This window comes from Musca autumnalis, unplaced genomic scaffold (genome assembly GCF_047663935.1).
Source record: "Musca autumnalis isolate F117 unplaced genomic scaffold, ASM4766393v1 scaffold_1, whole genome shotgun sequence".
Classification (NCBI taxonomy): domain Eukaryota; kingdom Metazoa; phylum Arthropoda; class Insecta; order Diptera; family Muscidae; genus Musca; species Musca autumnalis.
In genome coordinates, this window is record NW_027411644.1 from 206,908,766 (window position 1) to 206,933,221 (window position 24,456).

Genomic DNA, 24,456 nt, shown 5'->3' on the forward strand with positions numbered 1-24,456 from the left:
ACTGAAATAAAGTAGTCAAACGTAAAGCATCTTTTCAAAAAATGTTTTTTGTTCTGACCGCTTTGGTACAATTTTGTTAACTAGAAGGTATTTACCCCTGATATTAAAAAATCCTAAATTGAAATGCCTTCAAAAAATTTTCCGTTGTATACTGTTGACATACCGGTGCACATTAAGTACAATTTTTTGTAAAGAATTTTTCTAACCTTTCATGCCACAAATTCCGAATTTCGGTTGGAAAATACTCTAAATCTTCAAAATATCTCCTCTAATAAACGTGGATTGAAGTGGAGATTTTTTAAATTAAACTTCTATATCCTCTGAGTATTCAAGGTCCAAATTTAAAGAAAATTGGACAATATACATTTGATTTTCTTTAAAAATACACTAAGTCAAGAGGTACCGTTATATGGGAATATACGAAAACGTGGCCGTGTTTGGAAATTCGTACTGGAAGAGAAGGCTGTGTTAGTGAAGGGGTAAACCCAGGAGTCAAATCTGAAATTTGCAATATGATACGTATTTTTGGAAATTCGAAATAAAAAATATGGTAGCTGTGTAGGGATGCGATACGGCAATTTTTTTTAAATTCTGACTACAATCGAAAAAAAAGTAGGTCTTAGTACAACAATATCTCCAGTATTCACCATTCCCGTATTAAATATTGTTTATATATATTTCGTTTCCTTTCCGCATACGAAGTAGCGGGCATTTGCTAGTTAGGTATATTATCTGAAATAATACATTTTTGAATAATTTGGGATGACCGCGATATTTCACTTCCGCGACGACCATTCAAAAAAATATATAGCCTATTTTCACCACCGGTGTTCCCAGTACATTATCTGAAACTTTCAAGAAAATCTATTCAGCCGTTTTTGTGTCTATTCGGAACATACAAACATACTAACATACACACATTGCCTTTTATATATTAGATTGCGTTTATTAATATGGCCTAGGTAAGATATCCCGCCCTTTCGAAATTCTACAAAATATGCATCCTCTTTTCACCGGGGACCATCACAGTACATTCCCTGAAAATGTCAGTAAATTCGGTTCAGTAGTTTATTTTAAAAAAGTGAGAAAAGGCTATAGTCTGTACGGGGCCGACTATGTGATACCCTACACCACTACCCCTGTGCATAATCTTTTCACTCGAAAACATTTCTTTTACGGAGGCGAACTGAACCAAAATAATTAATATGTAGTTTTATATTTGACTACTCTCGACATCACCAACATCAATAGGCTTCTATCTCGGTGAGAAAATTTCGTGATGATCCGATCAAAATTCCGACTTGTAGTGTGATTGCAGAAAAAGTGGAAAAAGGGATGCAACCTAATTTGCATAATTTTAAAGATGGGATTTTCTACTTTCTTAGTCAGGCTTTGCTTTTAGAAGGTCCCCAACCAAAGGTGTGACATCCGTCATTATTATTAAAATCGCAAAAATGAAAAGTTGGGTTCTATTAGCGACTATGATATTTTCTACTTTCATTGCCAAGTTTTGCTTTTTATATACCCTTTATATTTGCTTTGGAATAAAATGTAGACTTGTTCTCCAAATAACTCTTTTGCTCATTCCGACCCCTAATTATTATCCGTCCATCACCAAAATCAATAGGCTTCTTTCCCCCGGGACCCTCATCAATACCCAAAATTTCGTGACGACCCGATCAAAATTGCGACCTGTAGTGTGATTTCCAAAAAAATTGAAAAATGGGATGTATTACCGACTATTGCGATATCTCCGTTAGTTGGTCACCTACGCCGACTTGGTTGCATCATTGTAAAGATGGGATCTTCTACTTTCATAGTCAGGTTTTGCTTTTGGAAAGTCCCCAACCAAAGCTGTGATATTCGTCATTATAATTAAAATCGCAAGAATGAAAATTTGGGTTTTATTTGCGACTATTGCAATATCTTCTTTGTTTGATCACCTACGAGTACTTACTTTACATCATTAGAAAGGTGATATTTTCTAAGGTCGGAAACACTACCCCAATTGTTTCGCAAATTAATTTTCAAACCGATACATTCGTAATTATTGTAAATATAGCATTTAAAAAATAGGGTATAGGGGAAATTCTCCGCCTCCTCAGAAATTCAACAAAATATGTAGCTTATTTTCACCGAGGCCATCTTTGTATATTCTTTGAGAATTTGAGGAAAATCGGTTAAGTAGTTTTTGTAAAAAAAAGATTGATATTGAAAAAATTTCTTTCCATAAAAACCTAAGTTGTGTTATTACGAACATAACAAAAAAATCGGTCCAGCCGTTCCCAACTGATGCAGTTAACAACGACTGACATTGGATTTTTATTTATATATAGAAGTACCCCGCCCTCTCCGAAATTCAAGAAAATATGTAGGATTCCAGCCAGAGCCACGAATACTCGCCCACTCGCGAGTGAAACTCTTCCCGAATTCAAGCAAATTGAGGAAGGCAACTGCCCCCTCTCCCCATCCAAACAAAAACTTACACCACCCTCATATAAACCTGCCCCACTCCCACCAAAAAACATGCACCCAGAAAAAATTACCACCACCCCCCAAATTTTCACTCGCTATTCCTCAAAATTCCTGTTCACCCAACTCCTAATTGTACAAAACCTAGTACCCTTTAGTATATTTCGTAGCCAAAAATACGAATTTCCAAAACTTTATCAACAGTAATCTTAATTCCAACAGTAATCTTAATTTTCAGAATCTTGATATATATATCGTTGTTTCAACCATATATTTTATGTCTAAATTTAGTACCATTTAGTACTTTTTGTACACACAAGTACGAATTTCCACAACCATTTCTTTATACCAGCACCACTTCCTAACCTTGATTCCCATACCAAATTTCAAGATATTAGCTATATCCGGCATCAAATTTAGTAACTTTTAGTACTTTTCGTACCCTTCTAGGACGAATTTTCAAAAACCCATCCTCTTCTCACCCCACCACTAACCGCAACCCACATTCAAAATTTCAACTTTCTAGCTTCATCGGTTTTGTCTGGGCGATGATATGTCAGTCAGTCATTCGTCACTATATTAAGATTAGTCCACTACTTAACGTTCTTCCCTCACAAAAGTTCAACATTTTTGTTAAAGTGCAGTTTCGGGTTTGTTCGAGGATCCTTTGGAATTGAAATATTTAACTCACACATGGTATGTCTCTGTCGGCAAAGCCGACTGATACCTCTTCCCCTTCACCATTATATGGAGCGTAAATTTAACTTTTTCTGATTGTGACCGAAAATATTTCAATTTATATAAACTAATTTGCAGAATGGCAAAAGCTTGATTAGTTTCCTCCACTCAAAATCTCTATTGTAAACAAGTTAGCCATTTTGGCCATTCACTCACCATTGTCTTTTGCTGACTTGCAGTAATAAAATCAAGTTTTCCCACAATTAACTCATAACAATCAACTAAAACTTAATTGCTGATGGTTTCTGTTAGCATAGCTGAGAATGGAAATTAAAATTAATGGATATACACAGAAACGTACCCAAACCCACTTACACACACACCTAAAAAAACTTATCCATGGAAGAGGAATAGAAAAGAAAATTACTTAAGCAAAGTTAGTTGAAAAAACTGTCTTGGTTGTGAAAGGGTGCGTCTGAACAATGGCAACACGTATACGCTTGGTCAACCCACACACAAACAATTAATATCGGTCATGGGGAAAGAAAACAACACTTGAAATCATAAATCCACACACACATCCAAATATTCTACAATTCAACATATGAAGACTGGAAGCCTTGTTAAAAAGCCAGAAAAATACCGTTTTTACATACATATAAAACAAAATAAAATATATTCTACAGACAATAAAAACTAACATTGCTAAATTTTATTTCCTTTTTTATTGGCCCATTTTTACATTTCCCTCTTTGTTTTTCTTTTTCTTTTTATTTTTGTTGGTTTTCCACATAAAATATTGAGGACAAAAAATCCGTACACAAAATCTCTTAAGAAACCCCGTCACGAAATCAACTACAGAAAAATGGCAAACCTAGCGACACTCACTGCATGTATTCCAAGAATAACCGGCAATGACAAAGACACTAGGCGAAGATGAAGAAGAAAAGTACCAAGCAAAAAAAAGCAAACGAAAAAAAAACTGTGCGAAAAGAATACAGCACAAAAAAATATGTAAATTGTTTACAGCCTTGACAGTGACATGGTAAAGATAGTTAGTTAGTCTTCTATGCCACCCCATTACCATTCGAAAGACATCAGACAAACGGACCGAAGCAAATGAGGCGTTGAAAGAACACAAACAAGGACATGCTGGTAGTACTACTTGTAGAGCAACCTCTTGTTAGTCGAACATATTTTTGCCACTGACGACATACAACAACAATGCCTATACCTACCACCTCATTGTCCTTATCATTGTTGCTGGCTGTTTTTTGTAATTGCAGTTGTTGTTGTTGGTCTTTTTGATGTTACTAATATTTGAATGTAACACACATTTTTTTGCATAGACATACAATTGGTGTGGAGGAGAAAAACTGAAAAATGGAAGATTTCCATGGGAAAGGATATTTACTCTTTAATATTTTTATTTTCAATTATCGCATTGAAAATCGCATTTAATAAATATGTGCAATTGTTCGTTACACCCTATTACTGGGAATGTGATACTTTAATAACCCCTTCCGCACTAATAGTTGGACATTTTGGTAGGTTTTAAAAATAGCTTTCTTTTGTTTATGATTGGTTTTTATTCAAATAGGAATAAATTAATTTCTAAGGCAAGAAAAATATTCAAAAAATCTTTAATAACTACAGCAAATCAAGGAAACCAATAGATTTTCCCAAACATAACATCAGAACAACTAAGTGCAACAACTGTAGTCGGATGTCATGTGATATTCTGCACCACTTTACCATTAATTACATAAATTAGTTTCGAATATGGACTATATCGGTCATCTCTTCGGGTACCTAACACACAAAATTTCAAAATTTTTCTCACAAGTGTAACTTGGAAAATCGTAAAAGTTTGTCCAAACGTGTATCAAGTTCTCTTGTAAAACTATATCGGACAACATTTTTGGGTACCTCACTCACAAAAGTTCAACATATTCACTTAAGTACACTTTAAGGGCTGTTCGCGGATCCTTCAAAAAAAAAAAAAAAAGCCGCAGGCACTCCTTGTGTACCTGTTTTCAGCGGTATTATGTTATTTATGTCCAAGCTTTCTGATATAAAGGTCCAACAGCTCTAAGGAATAACACCCAAAATTATCTCCGTGAAACGGCCATTTCCTTTAAGTACATCCTCCAAAACATTTCAACACTTCTGTGCTTAAATCCATTTAAAAGCCAGTTATCGTCACAATGACTGACCCTGACTAGACAAGCCAACACTTCCAGAGATATTTGCCCAAATTTGACAAAATATTTACTTACACTCCCCCACATATAAGTGACCTTCGACCTCACATATATTAAGCCAAATTCACTTCAATCAATTTGGAGTCAATTTTGTCATGTTTATCCATCTATATGTTTGACTCTCGTGTGGAAGGCAAAAGCTCAAAATTGTACTTAGACTTTCGGAGTCGAGGTATTTTTGGCTCGACTTCGACTCCAAACCGTTTGTTTTCACGACTCCTGCTCCGACTGAGGGTAAATTCCTATACCACTAAATGATTTTTTTAAATGGTTTTATTTAGCTCACCCCGTTTGTTTTATTTATTATTTATTCTTGGGTCAAATTTAGTAATTCAAATTTCACCCTCTTCCTGTCAACCGATTAATCTGAAATTTTGTATACACTTTGGATTTTGGTGACAATACAATTATGTTTATTCATTATCATTATAAATTCAAGATGGCCGCCGCTACAAAATGGCGGACAACGTAGGTTTTATCAATCCCATCAATATGGGTATCAAATGAAAGGGCTCAACAAGCTCAACAACAATATACTATAAAAAATAGAAATCCAAGATGGCCGCCGCTACAAAATGGCGGATAACGTAGGTTTTATCAATCCCATAAATATGGGTATCAAATGAAAGTGCTCAGCAAGCAGAATACAATATACTCTAAAAAATTGAAATCCAAGATGGCGGCCGCTACAAAATGGCGGATAACGTAGGTTTTATCAATCCCATCAATATGGGTATCAAATGAAAGGGCTCAACAAGCAGAATACAATATACTATAAAAAATTTAAATCCAAGATGGCGGCCGCTACAAAATGGCGGATAACCTAGATTTTATAAACCCATCAATATGGGTATCAAATGAAAGGGCTCAACAAGCAGAATACAATATACTCTAAAAAATTGAAATCCAAGATGGCGGCCGCTACAAAATGGCGGATAACGTAGGTTTTATCAATCCCATCAATATGGGTATCAAATGAAAGAGCTCAACAAGCAGAATACAATATACTATAAAAAATTTAAATCCAAGATGGCGGCCGCTACAAAATGGCGGATAACGTAGGTTTTATCAATCCCATCAATATGGGTATCAAATGAAAGTGCTCAACCAGTAGAATACAATGTATTATATAAAATTAAAATCCAAGATGGCGGCCTCTACAAAATGGCGGATAACTTAGGTTTTATCAATCCCATCAACATGGGTATCAAATGAAAGGTCTCAACAAGTAGAATACAATTTACTATGCAAAATTGAAATCTAAGAGGGCCGCCGCTACCAAATGACTGATAACAATGTTTTATCAATCTTACCAATATGGGTATCTAATAAAAGGGCTTGACAAGAAGAATACAGTGTACTATACAACCTCAATATTTAAGATGGGCGCAGCCACTAAATGGTGTATAATTAAGATTTAAATTTAGAAATTGAATCTGTAATTTAGGTATCTGATTAATCCAGCTTGAATCCACCACCCAAGTCAAGATTTTTTATCGTGTTGAGGACTGTGTGGCGTTAGGGTGGCTAAAAATGATACGTCGTTAGCGGTACACCACCCAAGTTAAGGTGAAAGGTGGCTAAAAATGATACGTCGTTAGCGGTACACCACCCAAGTTAAGGTGAAAGGTTAAAACGCGCCGAGAACTGTATGGCATTAGGGTGGATAAAAATGATATGTCGTTAGCGTTTTCCCCTCAAGACTCAGGCGCATCTTGTTGTACATAGCCTTGCCCCTTTATTGGACCTCTGGGGGGGTCGACCGTTTAAATGTCCATTACTCGTGGGAATAAAATGGTAAAAAATATAAAAAATACAAACACAAATAAAACAGAAACTGCAACACAACGTAAACGAAGGCTTCAAAAAGCGAAAGAAAACTATACAGCAAAACGAGCTAAAGAAAGTGAAGGTGATAGAAGTAGTCGATTACAGAAACGACGGGAACAATTAGCGTCAATAACACCTGAGCAATATGAGGCCAGGTTAAAAAGGCAACGTCAGCGATATACACAAATGACGGCGTCAGAAACGCCTGAAGAATATGAAGCCAGGTTAACAAAGCAACGTGAGCGATACACACAGATGATAGCGTCAGAAACGCCTGAAGAATATGAAGCCAGGTTAACAAAACAACGGGAGCGATACACACAGATGTGTGTTGCCTTTAATACTATCATGGGCTTCTACAATACATAAAATGCAGGGCAGCACTGTGGATCACGCAGTCGTATACTTAGGTGCGAAACTTTTTGAAGAAGGTCAAGCCTACGTGGCTCTTAGTAGAGTAAAATCTTTGCAGGGACTAGGTATAGAGGAGTTGGACTGCAATAAACTAACGGTCAAGAAACCTTGCAATAATAAAGCACTAAATGAATTAAACAGAATGCGAAATAAAACCTAAAAACTAGAAAATAAAAATAGGTAAAAAAACTTTTTATGTTAAACGGTTTTATGTTAAACATACATTGCAATGTTTAAGATAAATGTACTAAAAACCAAAAAATAATAAAATAGATACAGTCGTGGGAATTATAAACATATGCATAGACTATACTAAAATAAAACCGTGGGGCACGTCAATTGTCTACAAATTATCGACTTAATGTGCGATAGAAGAATCGTTTAATTCGTCGTTAGGCAGTTGGGCCGCAGACGGTGAGGAAATTACTTACTATTTTCTTGCTCATGGAAATTCCAATAGTTATACACTCCATGTAAATAAAAGATATGTTTCAACTAGTTTATCGTTGGACATTCACACTGCTGGCTGGCGAGGAATCGTTTCACTGCTCGTAGTTCGTCTTTAATCGACAAAGTACTACTCGCTCACCACTATTAAACCCTAAAACTCGCTTATAATCGAGCTTGCTAGCTTGTTTGCACATTCTAGCCCTACTTATCACACGTCCATCGCGTGCATTTTAATCAACGATTGTAGACAATTGACGTGCCCCACGGTTTTATTTTAGTCTAGTCTATGCATATGTTTATAATTCCCTCGACTGTATCTATTTATAATTTTTTGGTTTTTAGTACATTTATCTTAAACATTGCAATGTATGTTTAACATAAAACCGTTTAACTTAAAAAGTTTTTTACCTATTTTTATTATTCACGACTCCGGCTCCGACTCCAACTCAGAGTCGACCCTGAGGGTAAATTCCTATACCACTAAATGATTTTTTTTGGTGTCCCAAATTAAATGTTCTATTTCTATATTGTAGAAAAAAATTGCCCGGCGTCAGAGTCGAGTTATTTTCTTTCGACTCAGACTCCGACTCCAGCAAAATTGCTCGACTCCGACTAACAATCCGAAATCGTGATTGTACCTATATAAGTTTAAAGGCTGTTTAAGCACAGTTTTGAAGTTTTTGCAGCAGATATTCTTCTTTGTTGTGTCGTTGGAGATGTAAGAAACCAAGCAACGGTCCTGATCGTCTTTAACATGGCAAAGTTCAAGACATGCCTTTGTCTCTCTTTCATTTCAAGTGGACAATGACGTTCCCGTGTTGCCACCTTAGTATCTGATTTAACATGCATTAAAGACCGTGAACCAACATATGCCACGAGTTCAACTATAAGATCGATAAGAATTTGAGTAGGGCGTCGGATAAGTAACGCACCCCTATAAAAACATCTGACTATGAAGAAACAAGTAAAAAAAGTATCAGTCGGTTTTGCCGACAGAGATATACTCTCAGCCTATGAAACTTTCATCTACGGACGCATTGAATATATTTAGGGTCTTTTCAGAATTTTGTGGCCTTTTTTCGACATTTGAACTTGCCGACAAAAATGTGGATTAGGATTTCAGTTCAAAAGTCTTGCGGAGGACGTACTTAAAGGAATGAATCGACATATACGAGAAGAAGTGTATCTTATTTTGACAGTCATATCTTTTCGATCAATATCGCGCCCACTAGTCATTTCAGTGGGCCATCGTATAACTTTTGGACCAGTATTCCAGGAAGGAAGGACTTGTCCACGAAAAACATAATACCGCTGTAAAAAGGACCACAATGAACAACATCGGTATACACTTTCAAAGGATCTTCGAACAGACCCTAAAGTGCACTTATACACAAATATTGAACTTTTGTGGGGGAGGTACCTTAAGGAGAGGATCGATATGGACCATTTTCGAAGTTAAACGAAATTTGGACAAAATATCAGGTGACCTAAAGTTTGGACGAAATTTGTTGCCCCGTTCAAGAGATACCGTGTGACATTTTTTTAATTACTGGGGGAAAGTACCGGAAGTTGTGGACCGGTATTGCTCATCTTCGAACTGGAACTAAGTTTGGGCAAAATATTACGAAGGCCAAATTTTGAACCAAATCGGTTGATCAGTACGACAGTTATCGTGTCCTCCAGCCATTACTAGAGTTGTGCCAAAGGAACTATATGTAACTATCTAGTTCACTTCGCAGTTCCAATGGCCCACATTTTTTCTATGAACAAACTGCGTGTACTTAATATCACACGTTACATTTTATGATGTTACTCTTATTTTTTGGAACCAGTACAAAGAACTAGGAACTAGATTACCCAACTCTATCCACTACATATGGTGCCATAGGGGGTTTTTACACCTTTCGGGCTGACTTCTAAAGAAGCATGGATTTGCCCCAGAAAAAACTTTTACCGTCGTAATTGAGGCAGCGAATGCAAGTTGCTTCAACAAAAATCAAAGAGATTCGAGAGCAGTTCTTAAACTGAACTTATCTGAAGTTTTGTGTGGGAAGTACATGAAGAAGTGAAGAAACATAGACCATATTTGAACCTAATCTATACCTGGTTGATATATTAGGATGTGTAAAATATGGACTACATCGTTACTCCCTTCAGGAGTTATCGTGCGCACATTTTTTCCGAATATTTTTTGAACTTTTGTGGGGGAGGTACCTGAAGGAATAGGCAGATAGGGCTTATCTTCGAACTTAAACTCCGTTTGGACAAAATATTTTGAAGGCCAAATTTTGGACCAAATCGGCAACTCCGTTCGAGAGTTATATGACGCTTCAACCACTACACACGGTGTCATAGGGGTTTTTTGCACCTTTCAGGCTATTTTCTCAGGAAGCATGGACTTGCCCCTTATGAAACTTGTATCGTCGTATGGGGGGCAGTGATTACAAGTTGTTAGAACAAAAATCAAAGCGGTTCGAGAGCAGGTCCTAAACTGACCTCTTCCGAAATTTTGTGTGGATGTACCCGAAGGAGTCCATATTGGAACCTCATCTAAGTCTAGTAGAAATTTCACGATGTGCAAAACATGGACCAAATCGTTTACTCCCTTCAAGAGTTATCGTGCGCACGAATTATCCGAACATTTTCGAACTTTTGTGGGGGAGGTACCGGAAGGAGTTGACCGATATAACCCATCCTCGAACTTAAAGTAAGTTTTGACAAAATATTGCCAAAGCCAAATTTGGGAACGAATCGGTTGAACCGTTCGAGAGTTATCGTGCGCTCCAGCCACCCAAACAGACAGACGGACGGACATTGCTAAATCGACTCCAAATTGTCTGAAACGGATTCCGTCCCAACATACTTGGGGTCTAAAACCATTATTTCGATGAGGCACATTTTGCCCGTATGAAAGTGTATATTAGGGCGGGGCGATTTGAAAACCTTAATGGGCCCTTCGCGTTTCTGATTCCTGGGATTGAACTGAGCAAAAAAGTCCACTGGACCATATATCTACCGTGAAAATCGAGCCTCCCGATTTTGACTTTAAGTTTTTTTATATACGTTTTTTGGATATTTTGGCATATAACAGCCAAACCATTGGGATTTTCGATCCAACACAAAGACAAACATTGTAGCCAAGACAGTAATTGAAAACTCTCTAATACATCGCAAAAGCATTGGAATGCTCCTTCAGACAGTTTTGGCCTTAAGAATGTGCAAACTTTTCGGAAAATGTCGATAAATGACATTGTGCTACAAAATTTGACCCGAAAAATATTCAAGTGTTCTGATGCAAAATTATATCGTGTTGGGATCCATGGACAACGACAATGCCTTTATTTCGTTTGGGTCACTTCGTTTTATTTTTTTATAACGGTAAAAGTAGTGAAAATCTGGGTTTCTTACATTTTCAAATTTAAACGGGCATATCTTATTTTTTCCACAACCGATTTCTTTTGATCCTTCTTCCTTTTAAAGGGGTGAATAATGTCTTTTGAATAAGCTATTATTATTTTAAATCGGTTAACAAATGGCTTAGTTATAGTGGTTTATGTCTGAAAACCCCCACAAAAAACCTATAAAGGAATTTCTCATAATTTTCAAAAATATAACGTTTTTTTGTTTTGTTCAATATTTATTTTGAAAATTATGAGAAATTCCTTTATAGGTTTTTTGTGGGGTTTTTCAGACATAAACCACTATAACTTAGCCATTTGTTAACCGATTTAAAACAATAATAGCTTATTCAAAAGACATTATTCACCCCTTTAAAAGGAAGAAGGATCAGAAGAAATCCGTTGTGGAAAAAATAAGATATGCCCGTTTAAATTTGAAAATGTAAGAAACCCAGATTTTCACTACTTTTGCCGTTATAAAAAAATAAAACGAAGTGACCCAAACGAAATAAAGGCATTGTCGTTGTCCATGGATCCCAACACGATATAATTTTGCATCAGAACACTTGAATATTTTTCGGGTCAAATTTTGTAGCACAATGTCATTTATCGACATTTTCCGAAAAGTTTGCACATTCTTAAGGCCAAAACTGCCTGAAGGAGCGTTCCAATGCTTTTGCGATGTATTAGAGAGTTTTCAGTTGGCTACAATGTTTGTCTTTGTGTTGGATCGAAAATCCCAATGGTTTGGCTGTTATATGCCAAAATATCCAAAAAACGTATATAAAAAACTTAAAGTCAAAATCGGGAGGCTCGATTTTCACGGTAGATATATGGTCCAGTGGACTTTTTTGCTCAGTTCAATCCCAGGAATCAGAAACGCGAAGGGCTCATTAAGGTTTTTTTGCTTCCACACAAATCGCCCCACCCTAGTGTATATACCCAGCAAAATTTGAAGGAAGGGGTTCATTGTGATGACGTGATTTCATGTCATCTTTTGCATTGGTTCAAAGGAAGTCGTGAAAGATCCGATCTTTTTATTAGGATTTGAACCAATGCAAAGGAAGTCGTGAAAGATCCGATCTTTTCATCAGCATTTGTACCCATTCCATCGATCCAATAGAGATGATGTTTGTGTTTTATTTACACACCTGTTTATTTTCATTTTCGTATGTTCCAGTACTGCAAAAATCTACTAATTTTTACTATTTTTTTCCGATAACATAAAGGAAATATTGTTATCGTAGTAAAAATTAGTAGATTTTTGCAGGTTCTGGAACAGACCAAAGTTGTTAGAACTGTCGTCGTGTGTTGCCTTACATTTCCTGTATATCAGACAACTAAAACTTCTAAACAATTGGTATTGTATGAAGCTCGAAATGTCTACAATAAAAATGAAGTCCCAATCATCGGGCTAAAAATAGAATCGGAAGGCACACATTGCTATTTTAAAAGTTCCCTTGTCTGTTCTAAATCTGACATAGAACGAAATCAATCAAATTTCGCTTCTTGGAATTTGAAAAAAAGTCCGAAACGAAAAGGAACAAGAATCTGAAAATAAAGAAGAAACGACTTTTGGAAAGAAGCAATTAAAAATAAATTAATTAAGCATAAATGGTATTTTCCAGAAAAAGTCTTTCCTCCCCATTCGTTACATTTTGTTCTTAGAGATCCCTAAAGCAAGCCGGGTTGTAGATCCCTACATATTTTCGTCACTAAACAAAAGAGTATAAATTTCCAAAATCTATATTTATAAAAGAGTTCAGTAATGATGACTCACTGACTGACTGACTGACTGATTCATAATCAACGCCCAGACTAAACGGCTAAAGCTAGAATCTTGAAATTTTGGGTGAGGGTCACTCTTGACCCGAAGGTGTCAGATAAGATAATTCGAACTAGAACGGTACGAAAAGTACTAAAAGGTACTAAATATGGTACCCTTTGTAGGTATTAGGCAAACGCGAAGAGCTAGAACTCTGAAATTTGGAATGAGGTTCACTGATGGAGATAGTTTTCGAAATTCGTACATATGGGTACGAAAGGTACTAAATAGTACCAAATAAGGTACAATTTGGATTTGGGGGAACGGATGGAGCTGGAATCCTGAAATTTAGAATTAGGATTATTTACTGTCGGAGTGTAGGATAGAGGTATTTTGGAAACTCGTACTTTTGGGTATGAAAAGTACTAAATGGTACCAAATTTGGTACAATATGAATTTGAGTGATCGGATAGAGCTGGAATAGTGAAATTTGGAATTAAGATTACTATGGGAGTGTGGGATTGGGATACTTTTGGAAATTCGTACTTATGGCAACGAAAAGTACTAAATTCGTACTTGTGGGTACAAAAAGTACTGAGGGGTACTAAATTTTGTACAATTTGGATTTGGGTGAACGGATATAGCAGGAATCCTGAAATTCGAAATTAAGATTACTTTTGGAGTGTTGGATAGAGGTAGGTTTGGAAATTCAGACCTATGGGAACGAAAAGTACTAAATGGTACTAAATTTGGATTACGGTGATCGGATGCAGCTGTAATCCTGAAATTTGAAGTTAAGATTACTGTTGGCGTGTAGGGTTGAGGTAGTTGTGGAAATTCGTACTCGTGGGTACGAATAGTACTAAATAGTACCAAATTTGGTACAATTTGGATTTGGGTGAACGGATATAGCTGGAACCCCGAGATTTGGAATAAGGAGTACTGTTGGAGTGTAGGATTGATAAAGTTTTGGAAATTTTTAGTTATGGGTAGGAAAAGTACTAAATGGTACTAAATTTGGTACAATTTGGATTTCAGTGATAGGATAAATTTGGAATCGTGAAATTCGGAATTAAAAGTGCTGTTGGAGTGTTGATAGAGGTAGGTTTGGAAATTCGTACTTTGGATACGAATAGTACTAAATGGTACCAAATTTAGATTTGAGTTATCGGATGTATTTGGAATCCTGAAATTCGGAATTAAGCTTATTGTTTGAACATAGCACTGAGGTAGTTTTGAAAATTTGTACTTATGGGTACGAAAAGTACGAAATGGTACCAAATCTGGTACAATTTGGATTTGGGTGAACGGATATAGCTGGAATCCCGAGATTCGGAATAAGGGTTACTGTTGGTGTGTAGGATTGATGAAGTTTTTGAAATTTTTAGTTATGGGTACGAAAAGTACTAAATGGTACCAAATTTGGTACAATTTGGATTTGAGCGAACGGCTAGAGTTGTAATCTTGAAATTTGGAATTGAGATTACTGTTGGAGTTTGTTTTGGAAATTCGAACTTATATTTACAAAAAGTACTAAATTTGGTACAATTAGAATTTGGTAGTCTTAGGGGTACGAAGATGGTTCAATGCATGGTACAATTTTGTATTGGACTAACGAATAGACCTGGATTCGTGAGATTTAAAATTAAGATTACTGTTGTTATTTGGTAATAACGCCAGATTTAGGAAATATGTACCATAAATATAAGAATTGTACTATATGGTACAGGATTTGGTACAATTTGTTATTGTGTAAAGAGAATTTTGAAATATTAGGAGGAGGTTCGTATTTAGATGTAAAGTACTAAATAGTACTATAAATGGTTTTGGGGGAACAGATAGAGCTGGAAATGAGGATCGCGGTTGGTGGGTTAAGCCGTCTTAGCGCTGAGCACTCCTATTAAAATATCTCAACAATTATGGCTGGCTCTTGATGTGTAGGCATGAGGAAAATCGGACTTACGTGGTACGAATAGTACTTACATGAAAATGAATATCGATTAAAATAGGTAATTGTACAAAAATTGTTCTATGTTCACCGTTCTATATTATATATTTCATATATTTTTTATTTGGTTTGTATATCCTTTCCGCATACGAAGTAGCGGGTACTTTGCTAGTGTTGTTATAAAATAACAAAATAAAATAAAAGTAATTTAGGAAATGAAAATAATTAAAGGAGTGCATTTGGAGTCCATGTCAAAATCTGAACTGGTGATGGGAAGATAATAGAAAAAACCTTTTGTAAGATGAAAGAATATCAGTTGCGGAGAACAGAGGAAGTAATCTTTTGCGTTGCAGCGATGGTGATTACATTGCAATTTTGGATGTAAACTTTTTGCTGATCAATTAATTGTAGTTATTTCGTGAATTCGTTTGAATTAATAAAGAGTCTTGTTTGTCCATATTTTTTTTTTTTCAACATAAATGTTTTACTCCATGCCAAATATTGAGAGTAAAGCAATAAAATTGTATATTTCATCGTACTGCAAGAACCCACAATCAAATATTTAATAATTGTAAAATTATATTATTTGGAACCGCGAAAATATCTACGTAACCCTATTGCAATAAAAATGAGAGAAAATAAGAATCATTTCTAACTACAATTCTACAAAAAGGCACATGAGAGTCATATAATAAAAATGTGTATAATAAAGCATAGGCAGAAAATGTTTTGCAAACATAGTGGTATTCATCATCCACATTTTAAAGTAAAATACTTGCAGTACTTGCTACACACATCCTATATAGGGAGTTGTATAATTAAGCGAAATTAAAAGTATTTAGATAATCACAAACAAGGCTGGTCTTGTCACAACTCAAAATCTACAATAGTCCGTCCGTCTACAGAAGATAAAATTGAAAATGAAGAACAGGTAAGAACAAGATGTAAAATCCCTCAAAAAAATTAATTGATGGTCTTTTCAGCTGCTTTTTTCTGTTATTTTTCTTATGTTTATGTGTGGTTGGTGTGTGTCATTTTGAACTTAATTCGTCAAACGATATCTGTTGCGAGCGGTATTTTATGACACCGAACTGATAGCGTTGTGGGGTGAACCCATTTGCGTGAGAACTTTGTCCAACCACTGTAGTGGTCCATGCAAATGTATTTCAATCCAGCATGGCGTGGATGTAACATCCTGTCGATGATATTCAGCACCCCAGCCCTTCACAAAACTCATACGTATTGTACACATTTTTGTTAGCTCATAAACAGCTTCGAAACCGTTGTTCACCGATTGGGATAGGAGTTGAGCAAATTCTTGATTGTTAAAAATTTTCAAAGAACAACCAGGTGGTATTTTACAAACAGTGCTTGGATGGAAGCCGTGATGATAATTACAATTACGTGATTGCACAAATATAGCCGAATCGGAAAGACACTCAGCATAAACTTCACCCGTAACATAGTAGAGATGAACACCTTTACCTATATGACGCCGTGTGTTCTCTATTGTACTGTTACGGTTGACATTGCTCAGTTGGCCCAAACAGCAACGATCCGAGTTGTTCGAAGGATTTGTAAAACCATCAACAATCACCGAATTATTATTGCAATGAAATACTTCACCAACGCGACAGTTCAATTCGTAATAAGCAATCGAAGCCCAGAATGCTGGCTCTTGGTAGCTAACTTGGGCAACATCTCCCATAGGAGCATCAATCATTTGTGTACTATCGTTTGGATTGTTTGAGTTACCATCTTCTGACGGACTGTAGGCAGGCGGCGGTGTCTCTGCCATGCTACTGTAGGGCGAGTTGGGATTCGAATTTACAGAACTTGGACTACCAACTGATGTCATAGGCGGACTGTTGGGACTAAGATGATTATTGAAGCCCGCCGTTGAATAGCTTACATTGTGTGGCATAGTAGACTCTCCCATTTGATTAAACTGCAGCATAGAATGACCTGGAGCAAACTCGGAGTGCCGTGGAACTAACACAGGTGGCAATACTGGACTCTCCACCCTTTTATAGTGATAGGGGTTAATGCACACTTCCTTTTGTTTAGCCGAGAATGGATATTGACAAATCTCTAATGGTTTCAGTTCGTGATGTGATTGTAGATCAGGCCAACGCCAAACACGACAATATATAACATGCGGCAAGCCCTTACGATGTGATACCTGTAGACGCCCGTCCAATGATCTTGGTATAGTTACACATTTGGATGGTTGTCCTGGACATGATAAATTCAATAGAGCATTTCCATTTTCCAAACAAGACATGAAAATGTCATGCCAAGGGGTTGGTGAAAATGACATGTCAATGCATTGGTTAAAATTACATGCTTAGGATCCAAAAAAGAATGTCATCTTTTGGGGGTCACGCTCATATAAAATTCATGAGTGAAAATGACAAAAAGATGACATGCCAGATCACTTGTACCCATGATTCAACTCATGATTTTTCATCGAAGATTTTACTGGATACCCTCGTTAGCATAAATGCTGAGGGTACCAAAAATACACTATTACATATAATTCTGCAGAAAAAGGTGATTAAATATTATAAAGTACCGAAAAAAGGATGGTAACTCTATATTGGGGCTGGGGACAAAAGTGGGCCGATATTACATTTCTTTATAGGGTGGTGGTCTGAACTCTGAGTTCACTATTAAAACATATTCGGTTAGAATATTTGGTTGACATCTGCCGAAATAAATCGATATAAAAATCTCAAAACGGACAAACCGTCCGTCTGTCTGTCTGCCTTGCTGGCTGCTTGGTGCGCACGATAACTCTCGAACGGATCAACCGATTCGAACCAAATTTTTGGTATGGTAATAATTTGTCCAAAGTTAGTTTAAGTTCGAAGATGCGCCATATCGGTCCACCCCTTCCGGTACCTCTTGCACAAAAAAAAAAATTCCTGTAAAATGGTGTGAACGATAACTCTTGAATGGAACAATTGATGTGGATGTTATTCCTTCCAGATATATATCGGATCCGGATATGGACTATGTCGGTCTACTCCTTCGGATACCTCCAACACAAAACTCGGATAAAGTGAAGTGTAGGAAACCCTATCGGATCGTTCCGAATTTTTTACAGGAGGTTGTTCTCGCGGCTCCCTGTATGACGGTACAATTTTTTTCTTGCGCAAGTCCATTCTTCCTAAGATATTGGCCTAAAAGCTCCAAGAAACCCTGAAGGCAAAATGGCAAATCCGCAAGATAATTCTCGCAGGAGGTTTCTGATTGGTGCAGACTTTGCACATCATATTATTTCACCCAGTCATGTACCAGGTTGGAATATGGATTGTATGGGTCCACTCCTTCGGGAACCTCACACACAAAGTTCGGAAAAAGTGATGTTTAAGAGCTCCTCTCGCAACGATTTGAATCTTTTTTTCAGGATGTTCGAGTGGCCTCATTTACAACGGTAAATTTTTTCCGGAGTAAGTCAATACTTTCTAAGATAATGGCCCAAAAGCCTGCCGGCACATACTAAAATGGCTATTGTGCAAGATAACTGTAAAACTTTTTCAGAAATTTTTTTCAAACTTAGTTTAACTTAATTAGTTTAACTTAATTTAATATTTTGAGTTCTTTATGAAGAATTTTCGTATATGTCAATGATTTGGTATAGCCCCATATTACGGTACATACATATTTTAAATCAAACTCGTGGTACAAATTGGTTTTGTTATTTTTTGTCAGTGGCTGATGGTGTATCTCCGTCAGCACAGCTGTCTGATACTCTCATACTTGTTTTTGTTAAAATTGAAAATTTACTTTAACAATTCACCATTTTTATACCCTACGGCACTATGTGGGGAGGGTATTATAAGTTGGTTTTGGCCAAAAAATTTGTAACGCATCGAAATAATGGTCGTAGACCCATACTTATATGTATATACCAAAATGAATGTCTCGACGAGCTGAGTCGGACATCTGGCTATGTGTGTCCGTCCGCCTGTCCGTCTGTCCATCTAAACCTTGTAGTCACCAATTTTTGGGTGTTGATGAGGATCCCGGAGGGGAAGAAGCCTATTGATCTTGGTAATGCACAGTGGATCCACCCATTGGCCAAAAATAAAAAATTAGTGTCAAAATGTTGGTACAACATCTGGCAACTGTGACAGCTATAACATGGACCTTTTTAAAAATATATTAATTTTTGTTTCATTCGAACGCGATCTTCTTAAGAATAGCTTCAAAAGTCGGAACATTTGACTAATATTTTTTGTTGTGACTACAAGCTATATTTTAAGTTCAAGTAAATATATTCAAAATATAGCGAAACTAATACGTATTGCAAAATATTATAGTGGAATTTGATGAAATATTATAGTGGCCAATTTGATCATATACTTAAATTTGACCTAAGATTTTTGTCATGATGCCCACCTCAGGAATAATTTTCCAAAGTAGGTCATGGGTTTAAGATTATTCAGTATAAAAATCATCTGCCATGGTATCTAAATCTGCCCTAAAATAGGGTTTCTATGGATATTGTTACGGAATTAGGGTTTGAACTTAATCCCGTGTAGACGTTGTTTTATTCCCCGATACGATTTGTACCAAATAAAGCAGGGTTCGTTTTAGATTACGATTCTACAAAGCTTTATTGACTTTATTCACTTCAGCTATTCACACAAGACTTCACTTTAGTTGGTTTCCAATTTACTTCTTTACTTACACTTACGGGTTAAATATCGCGTTCAGATCATAACTAACTCGGCCGGCAACTGCACCCGCGTATTTATATCCGCTCGCCGATGCATAGACGTTTCTAGCATCCCATATGTAGAATGTTCCACTATGTTCCAACGAAATCCGGATGCACATACACACATACCCGTATACAAACAGACAAATTTAATGTAAACAGTAGAGCAGCGGCAATAAACACGCGAGAGCAGGAGGGCATATAGGTGACGTCAGAATGTAATGACGTAAAACAAATAAACAGAGAAAGAGAGTGAGATTACAAAAACAATTTAGGCAAGTAAAATTGTAAATGAGGATTAAGTGATGATTTTATAAGTGGAATAATAGTTGTTGTTGCAGAAATAAATAAGAGAGGGAGAACTGAAAACGTAAACGATAGTGATTGGAATTCTATAGCGTAATTGTTGTTGTAAACTTGATTTAAATGAACTAAATGCTTACTAAAAATTTACGTTACAATTCAAATTCTAAACTTAACAGATATTCATCTAAATTTCTTAGATCTATCAGTTATTTTCGTAACAATATATTAGCGTATAATTCTGTTATCTGACAACATAATTGGTATCAGTGGCAAGATGATGAGATCTTCTTCCAAATTTGTCTTACGTTGGCGGTACGTGCGTTCCAGGAAGGACGCCATAAGATCTATATAAAAAATTGTACCAACTTTCAGACAATAATGTTGATTTTTTTAATCCGCTAAATTGGTTGGGTTTCATGTTATTTTGGAGATTGTTTTGTTTCCCCAAGTCTATTTTTGCATCATAAGATAATCGGGACCTTGTTCATGTCATTTTGTATTAACAGCATGAAACAATTCTTACCGTATACCCCCTCCAGAGGAGAAAGGGGGGAGAATGTTACGCCCATGGTTTCTTAAAACACTCTTCGCAGCAGCACAAAGCTGTAACCGGCGAATTGGCTTAATTTTACACTATAAATATTTTTGGCCACTTTCACCATAAAAGTGGATCCACTGTGTGATGGTAGGAATGGGTAAAAAACTTATCTGGGGAAAAAGTCAACGTTTTATTTCAAAGCGCATATCTCCGCATCTATAAGGGGTTTATAATGGTATAAAAGCAAATGCAAATGAAAGTATAAAATATCACCTTTACAACGTTGTTGTCAAACATCGCAATTTTCGCTAATACAACCCAACTTTTTATTTTTGCGATTTTAATTATAATGACGAATATCACGGTTTTGGATGGGGACCTTCCAAAAGCAAAGCCTGGCTATAAAAGAAGAATATTCCACCTTTACAATGATGCAAAGTAGGTTGGCGTAGTTGGCCGCACAACGGAGATATAGCAATAGTCGGTAATACATCCCATTTTTCAATTTTTTTCGAAATCGCTCTAAAGGTCGCAATGTTTATAAGATCGTCACGAAATTTTTGGGGTTAATGGGGGTCCCAAAGAGGAAGAAGCATTTTGATGATGGTCGGATAACATTCAGAGGTAGGAATGGGCAAAAACTTAATTGGAGAAAAGTCAACGTTTTATTTTCAAAGCCAATATCTCTGTTTCTTTAAGAGGTATATCAAAAGCAAAACCTGGCAAGGAAGGTAGAAGATATCACCTTTACAACGATGTAAAGTAGGTTGTCGTAGGTGGTCAAACAACAGAGATATGGCAATAGTCGGTAATCAATCCAATTTGCCGATTTTTTGTAATCACGCTACAGGTTGAAAGATCGGATAGTCACGAAATTTTGGGGGTAGATGGGGTCCCCACAGAGGAGAAAACGTATTGATTTAGGGGTCGAAATGGGAAAAAATTAATAATTAAGGGTATTCCAACGGCAAAGCCTGTCGATGGAAGAATAAAATATTATCTTTACATTGGTGTAAAGTAGGTTGGTGAAGTTGGTCAAACAAGGAAGATACCACAATAGTCGGAAATGCATCCAATTCTTCCATTTTTTGCAATCACGTTACTGTTCGTAATTTTGATCGGATGGTCACGAAATTTTGGTTGCTTATGGGGATCCCAGAGAGAAAGAAGCATATTATGTTTGGTGGTAGTCGGATTATATTCCCTAAAATAAATGTTTATCAGTAAAAAGCTTATACACAGGGGTAGTGGTGTAGGGTATCACATGGTAGGCCCCGTCCCGACTATAGCCTTCGCTCACTTGTTTTAAATGGATATTTTTAAGGACAAGATAATTTGGTTCTTAATTATACCCTCAGCATTTATGGTAACGATGGTATATACAATTTCATACGGGCAATGGTATATATGTACCATTTCATACGGTCCAAAATTTGGCTTTCATAATATTTTGTCCAAACGTAGTGTAAGTTCGAAGATGGGTCGGTCCACTCCTTCCGATACCTTCCTCACAAAAGTTCGAAAATGTTCGGAAAATTTGTGTACACGATACCTCTTAAATTGAGTAATGGATTTGCTCCATACTTTGCATATCGTGAAATTTTTACCAGACTAAGATAAGGTTCCAATGTGGATTCAATCGGTCCACTCCTTCGGGTACCTCTCACACAAATTTTCGGAAAAGTGCAGTTTATGACCTGCTCTCGAATCGCTTTGATTTCTGTTGTAGCAACTTGTATTCACTGCCCTACGACGCGAATGGGGAAAAGGGTCAGGTGACTGTTTACCAATAGTTTGTTTTTAAAAACGCGATTTTTATATGTTGAGTTTTGATCAACTTTTGGCCTATATTACCCGTATGTGCGACGGTACAACTTCCATCAGGGGCAAGTCAACACTTTCTGAGAAAATAGCCTGAAAGGTGCAAAAAACCCTTACGACACCGTGTGTAGTGGTTGGAGTGCAAGTTAACTCTCGAACGGATCTGGATATTCGGTCCAAAATCTCGCCTTCGTAATATGTTGTACAGACTTAATTTAAGTTCGAAGATAAGCCATATCAGTCCACTCCTCCAGGTACCTCCTCCACAAAAGTTCAAAAATGTTCGGAAAAATTCTTCGCACGATAACTCTTGATGGGAGCGACCGATTTGGTCCATACTTTACACATCCTAATATATCTACCAGATATAGATCAGGTTCGAATATGGACTATATTTGTCCACTCCATCGGGTATCTCCCACACAAAATTTTGGATAAATTCACTTTAAGACCTGCTCTCGAATCACTTTGATTTTTGTTGAAGCAACTTGCATTCGCTGCCTCAATTACGACAGTACAGGTTTTTGAGGGGCAAGTCCATACTTCTTGAGAAAACAGCCCGAAAGGTTTTGAAAATGTTGTGGCTGGAGAGCTCGAACCGAATACTGCGTTCGCCAACACTTGTGATATTGTAATATTCCATCGAATATTATATGAAATTCGAAGGTGGTGCTTATAGGTCCACTCCATCCGGTACCTGCCACACAAAAATTCGAAAATATTCGCTAAAATGCTACGCGCGATTTCTCATAGACGTAGCAACCGATTTGTTCCAAACTTTGGATCTCTAAATATTGTCGAAACTTAGTTTATTATCAAATTTGGGCATTATCTGTCCAATCCTTGTGGTAGCACCCACATAAATGTTCATTATTTTTTGTGTGGTTAAGGGTCTGTTCGAGGATCCTTTGGACATTTTTAACGAAGGTTTTCCTAGTGGCCTTGTTTACAGCGATATTACGAGTATGTTTTTCGTAGGCTAGTGTGATAAAAAAGCCCTATCTATCGATATCGCCGCAGATGTTTTAGTTTTAATCCTATCCATATTTTTGTCGGTTCATACGCCCAAAATTTTTAAAACCCCCCTAAATACCTACATAAGTTTTTTTTTTTTTTTGTTTGTGGGAAAAAATTATATCAATCCACACAGGCTGAGGGTATATCTCTGTCGGCAAAGCCGACTGATACTTTTTTACTTGTTTTCTTACCAAAAGATATGGCACAGCAAACTGCTTTAGTAAAAACAGTGTTTCGTTGGCTGCCGTTTGTCAGAAAAAAACCGAAAGTGGCTCAAGGTGAAAACAGAATCATTCTAATGAAAACAAAATCTCCTAAAAAAGCTTTGTAGATTTCTTGTAAATAATCATAAAAAACGGTTTTCCGTACTCAATAGCTGACCATAATCCCTTAACGCCATTCAACACGGTAGGGTGCCACCGTGGTGCAATGGTACGTACACCCGCTTTGCACTCCGAAGGTCTGCGGTTCGATTCGCAGGCCAAGCAACATCAAATTTTCAACGGTGGCAAAATACCCCTCAGTGATGTTGGAGACATTTCCTGAGTATTTCAGCCATATAAAACTTCTGTACAAGTGGAGTCCTAGGTCATGCCGTCCGGACTCGGCGATAAACTGTAGGTCCCATATGATTGAGCTAATATGAATCGAGGTGCTCTCATTGATATGAGAGAAGTTTCCCTTGTCCCTTCTGGGGTGTTTGTGGAACAATTATTATATTACAACGCGGTATGAACTACACTTTCAAATTTAAATCAATTTTCATGAAATCTATGACTTAAATGTTACTTGTATTTCACTTCTATACACACTTCTACCTATATAC

At 36.7% G+C, this 24,456-nt stretch overlaps 2 protein-coding genes across 17 annotated transcripts in view; one reads left to right on the top strand and one right to left on the bottom strand.

The window, feature by feature from the left end:
• The window catches only part of Gycbeta100B (guanylate cyclase soluble subunit beta-1-like), a 649,167-nt gene that overhangs the window by 242,760 nt on the left and 381,951 nt on the right, over positions 1-24,456 (top strand). The gene's annotated exons all lie outside the window — the stretch shown is intronic.
• LOC141390772 (protein mothers against dpp-like) lies at positions 16,282-17,539 on the bottom strand. The gene has a single exon (XM_073963739.1). It carries the CDS (start codon positions 17,537-17,539, stop codon positions 16,298-16,300), a length of 1,242 nt encoding a protein of 413 aa, XP_073819840.1. The 3' UTR covers positions 16,282-16,297.

Bases quoted from the DNA above. Each gene is read 5' to 3' on its own strand.
- LOC141390772 (XM_073963739.1), bottom strand. From the start codon at position 17,539: ATGTCATTTTCACCAACCCCTTGGCATGACATTTTCATGTCTTGTTTG.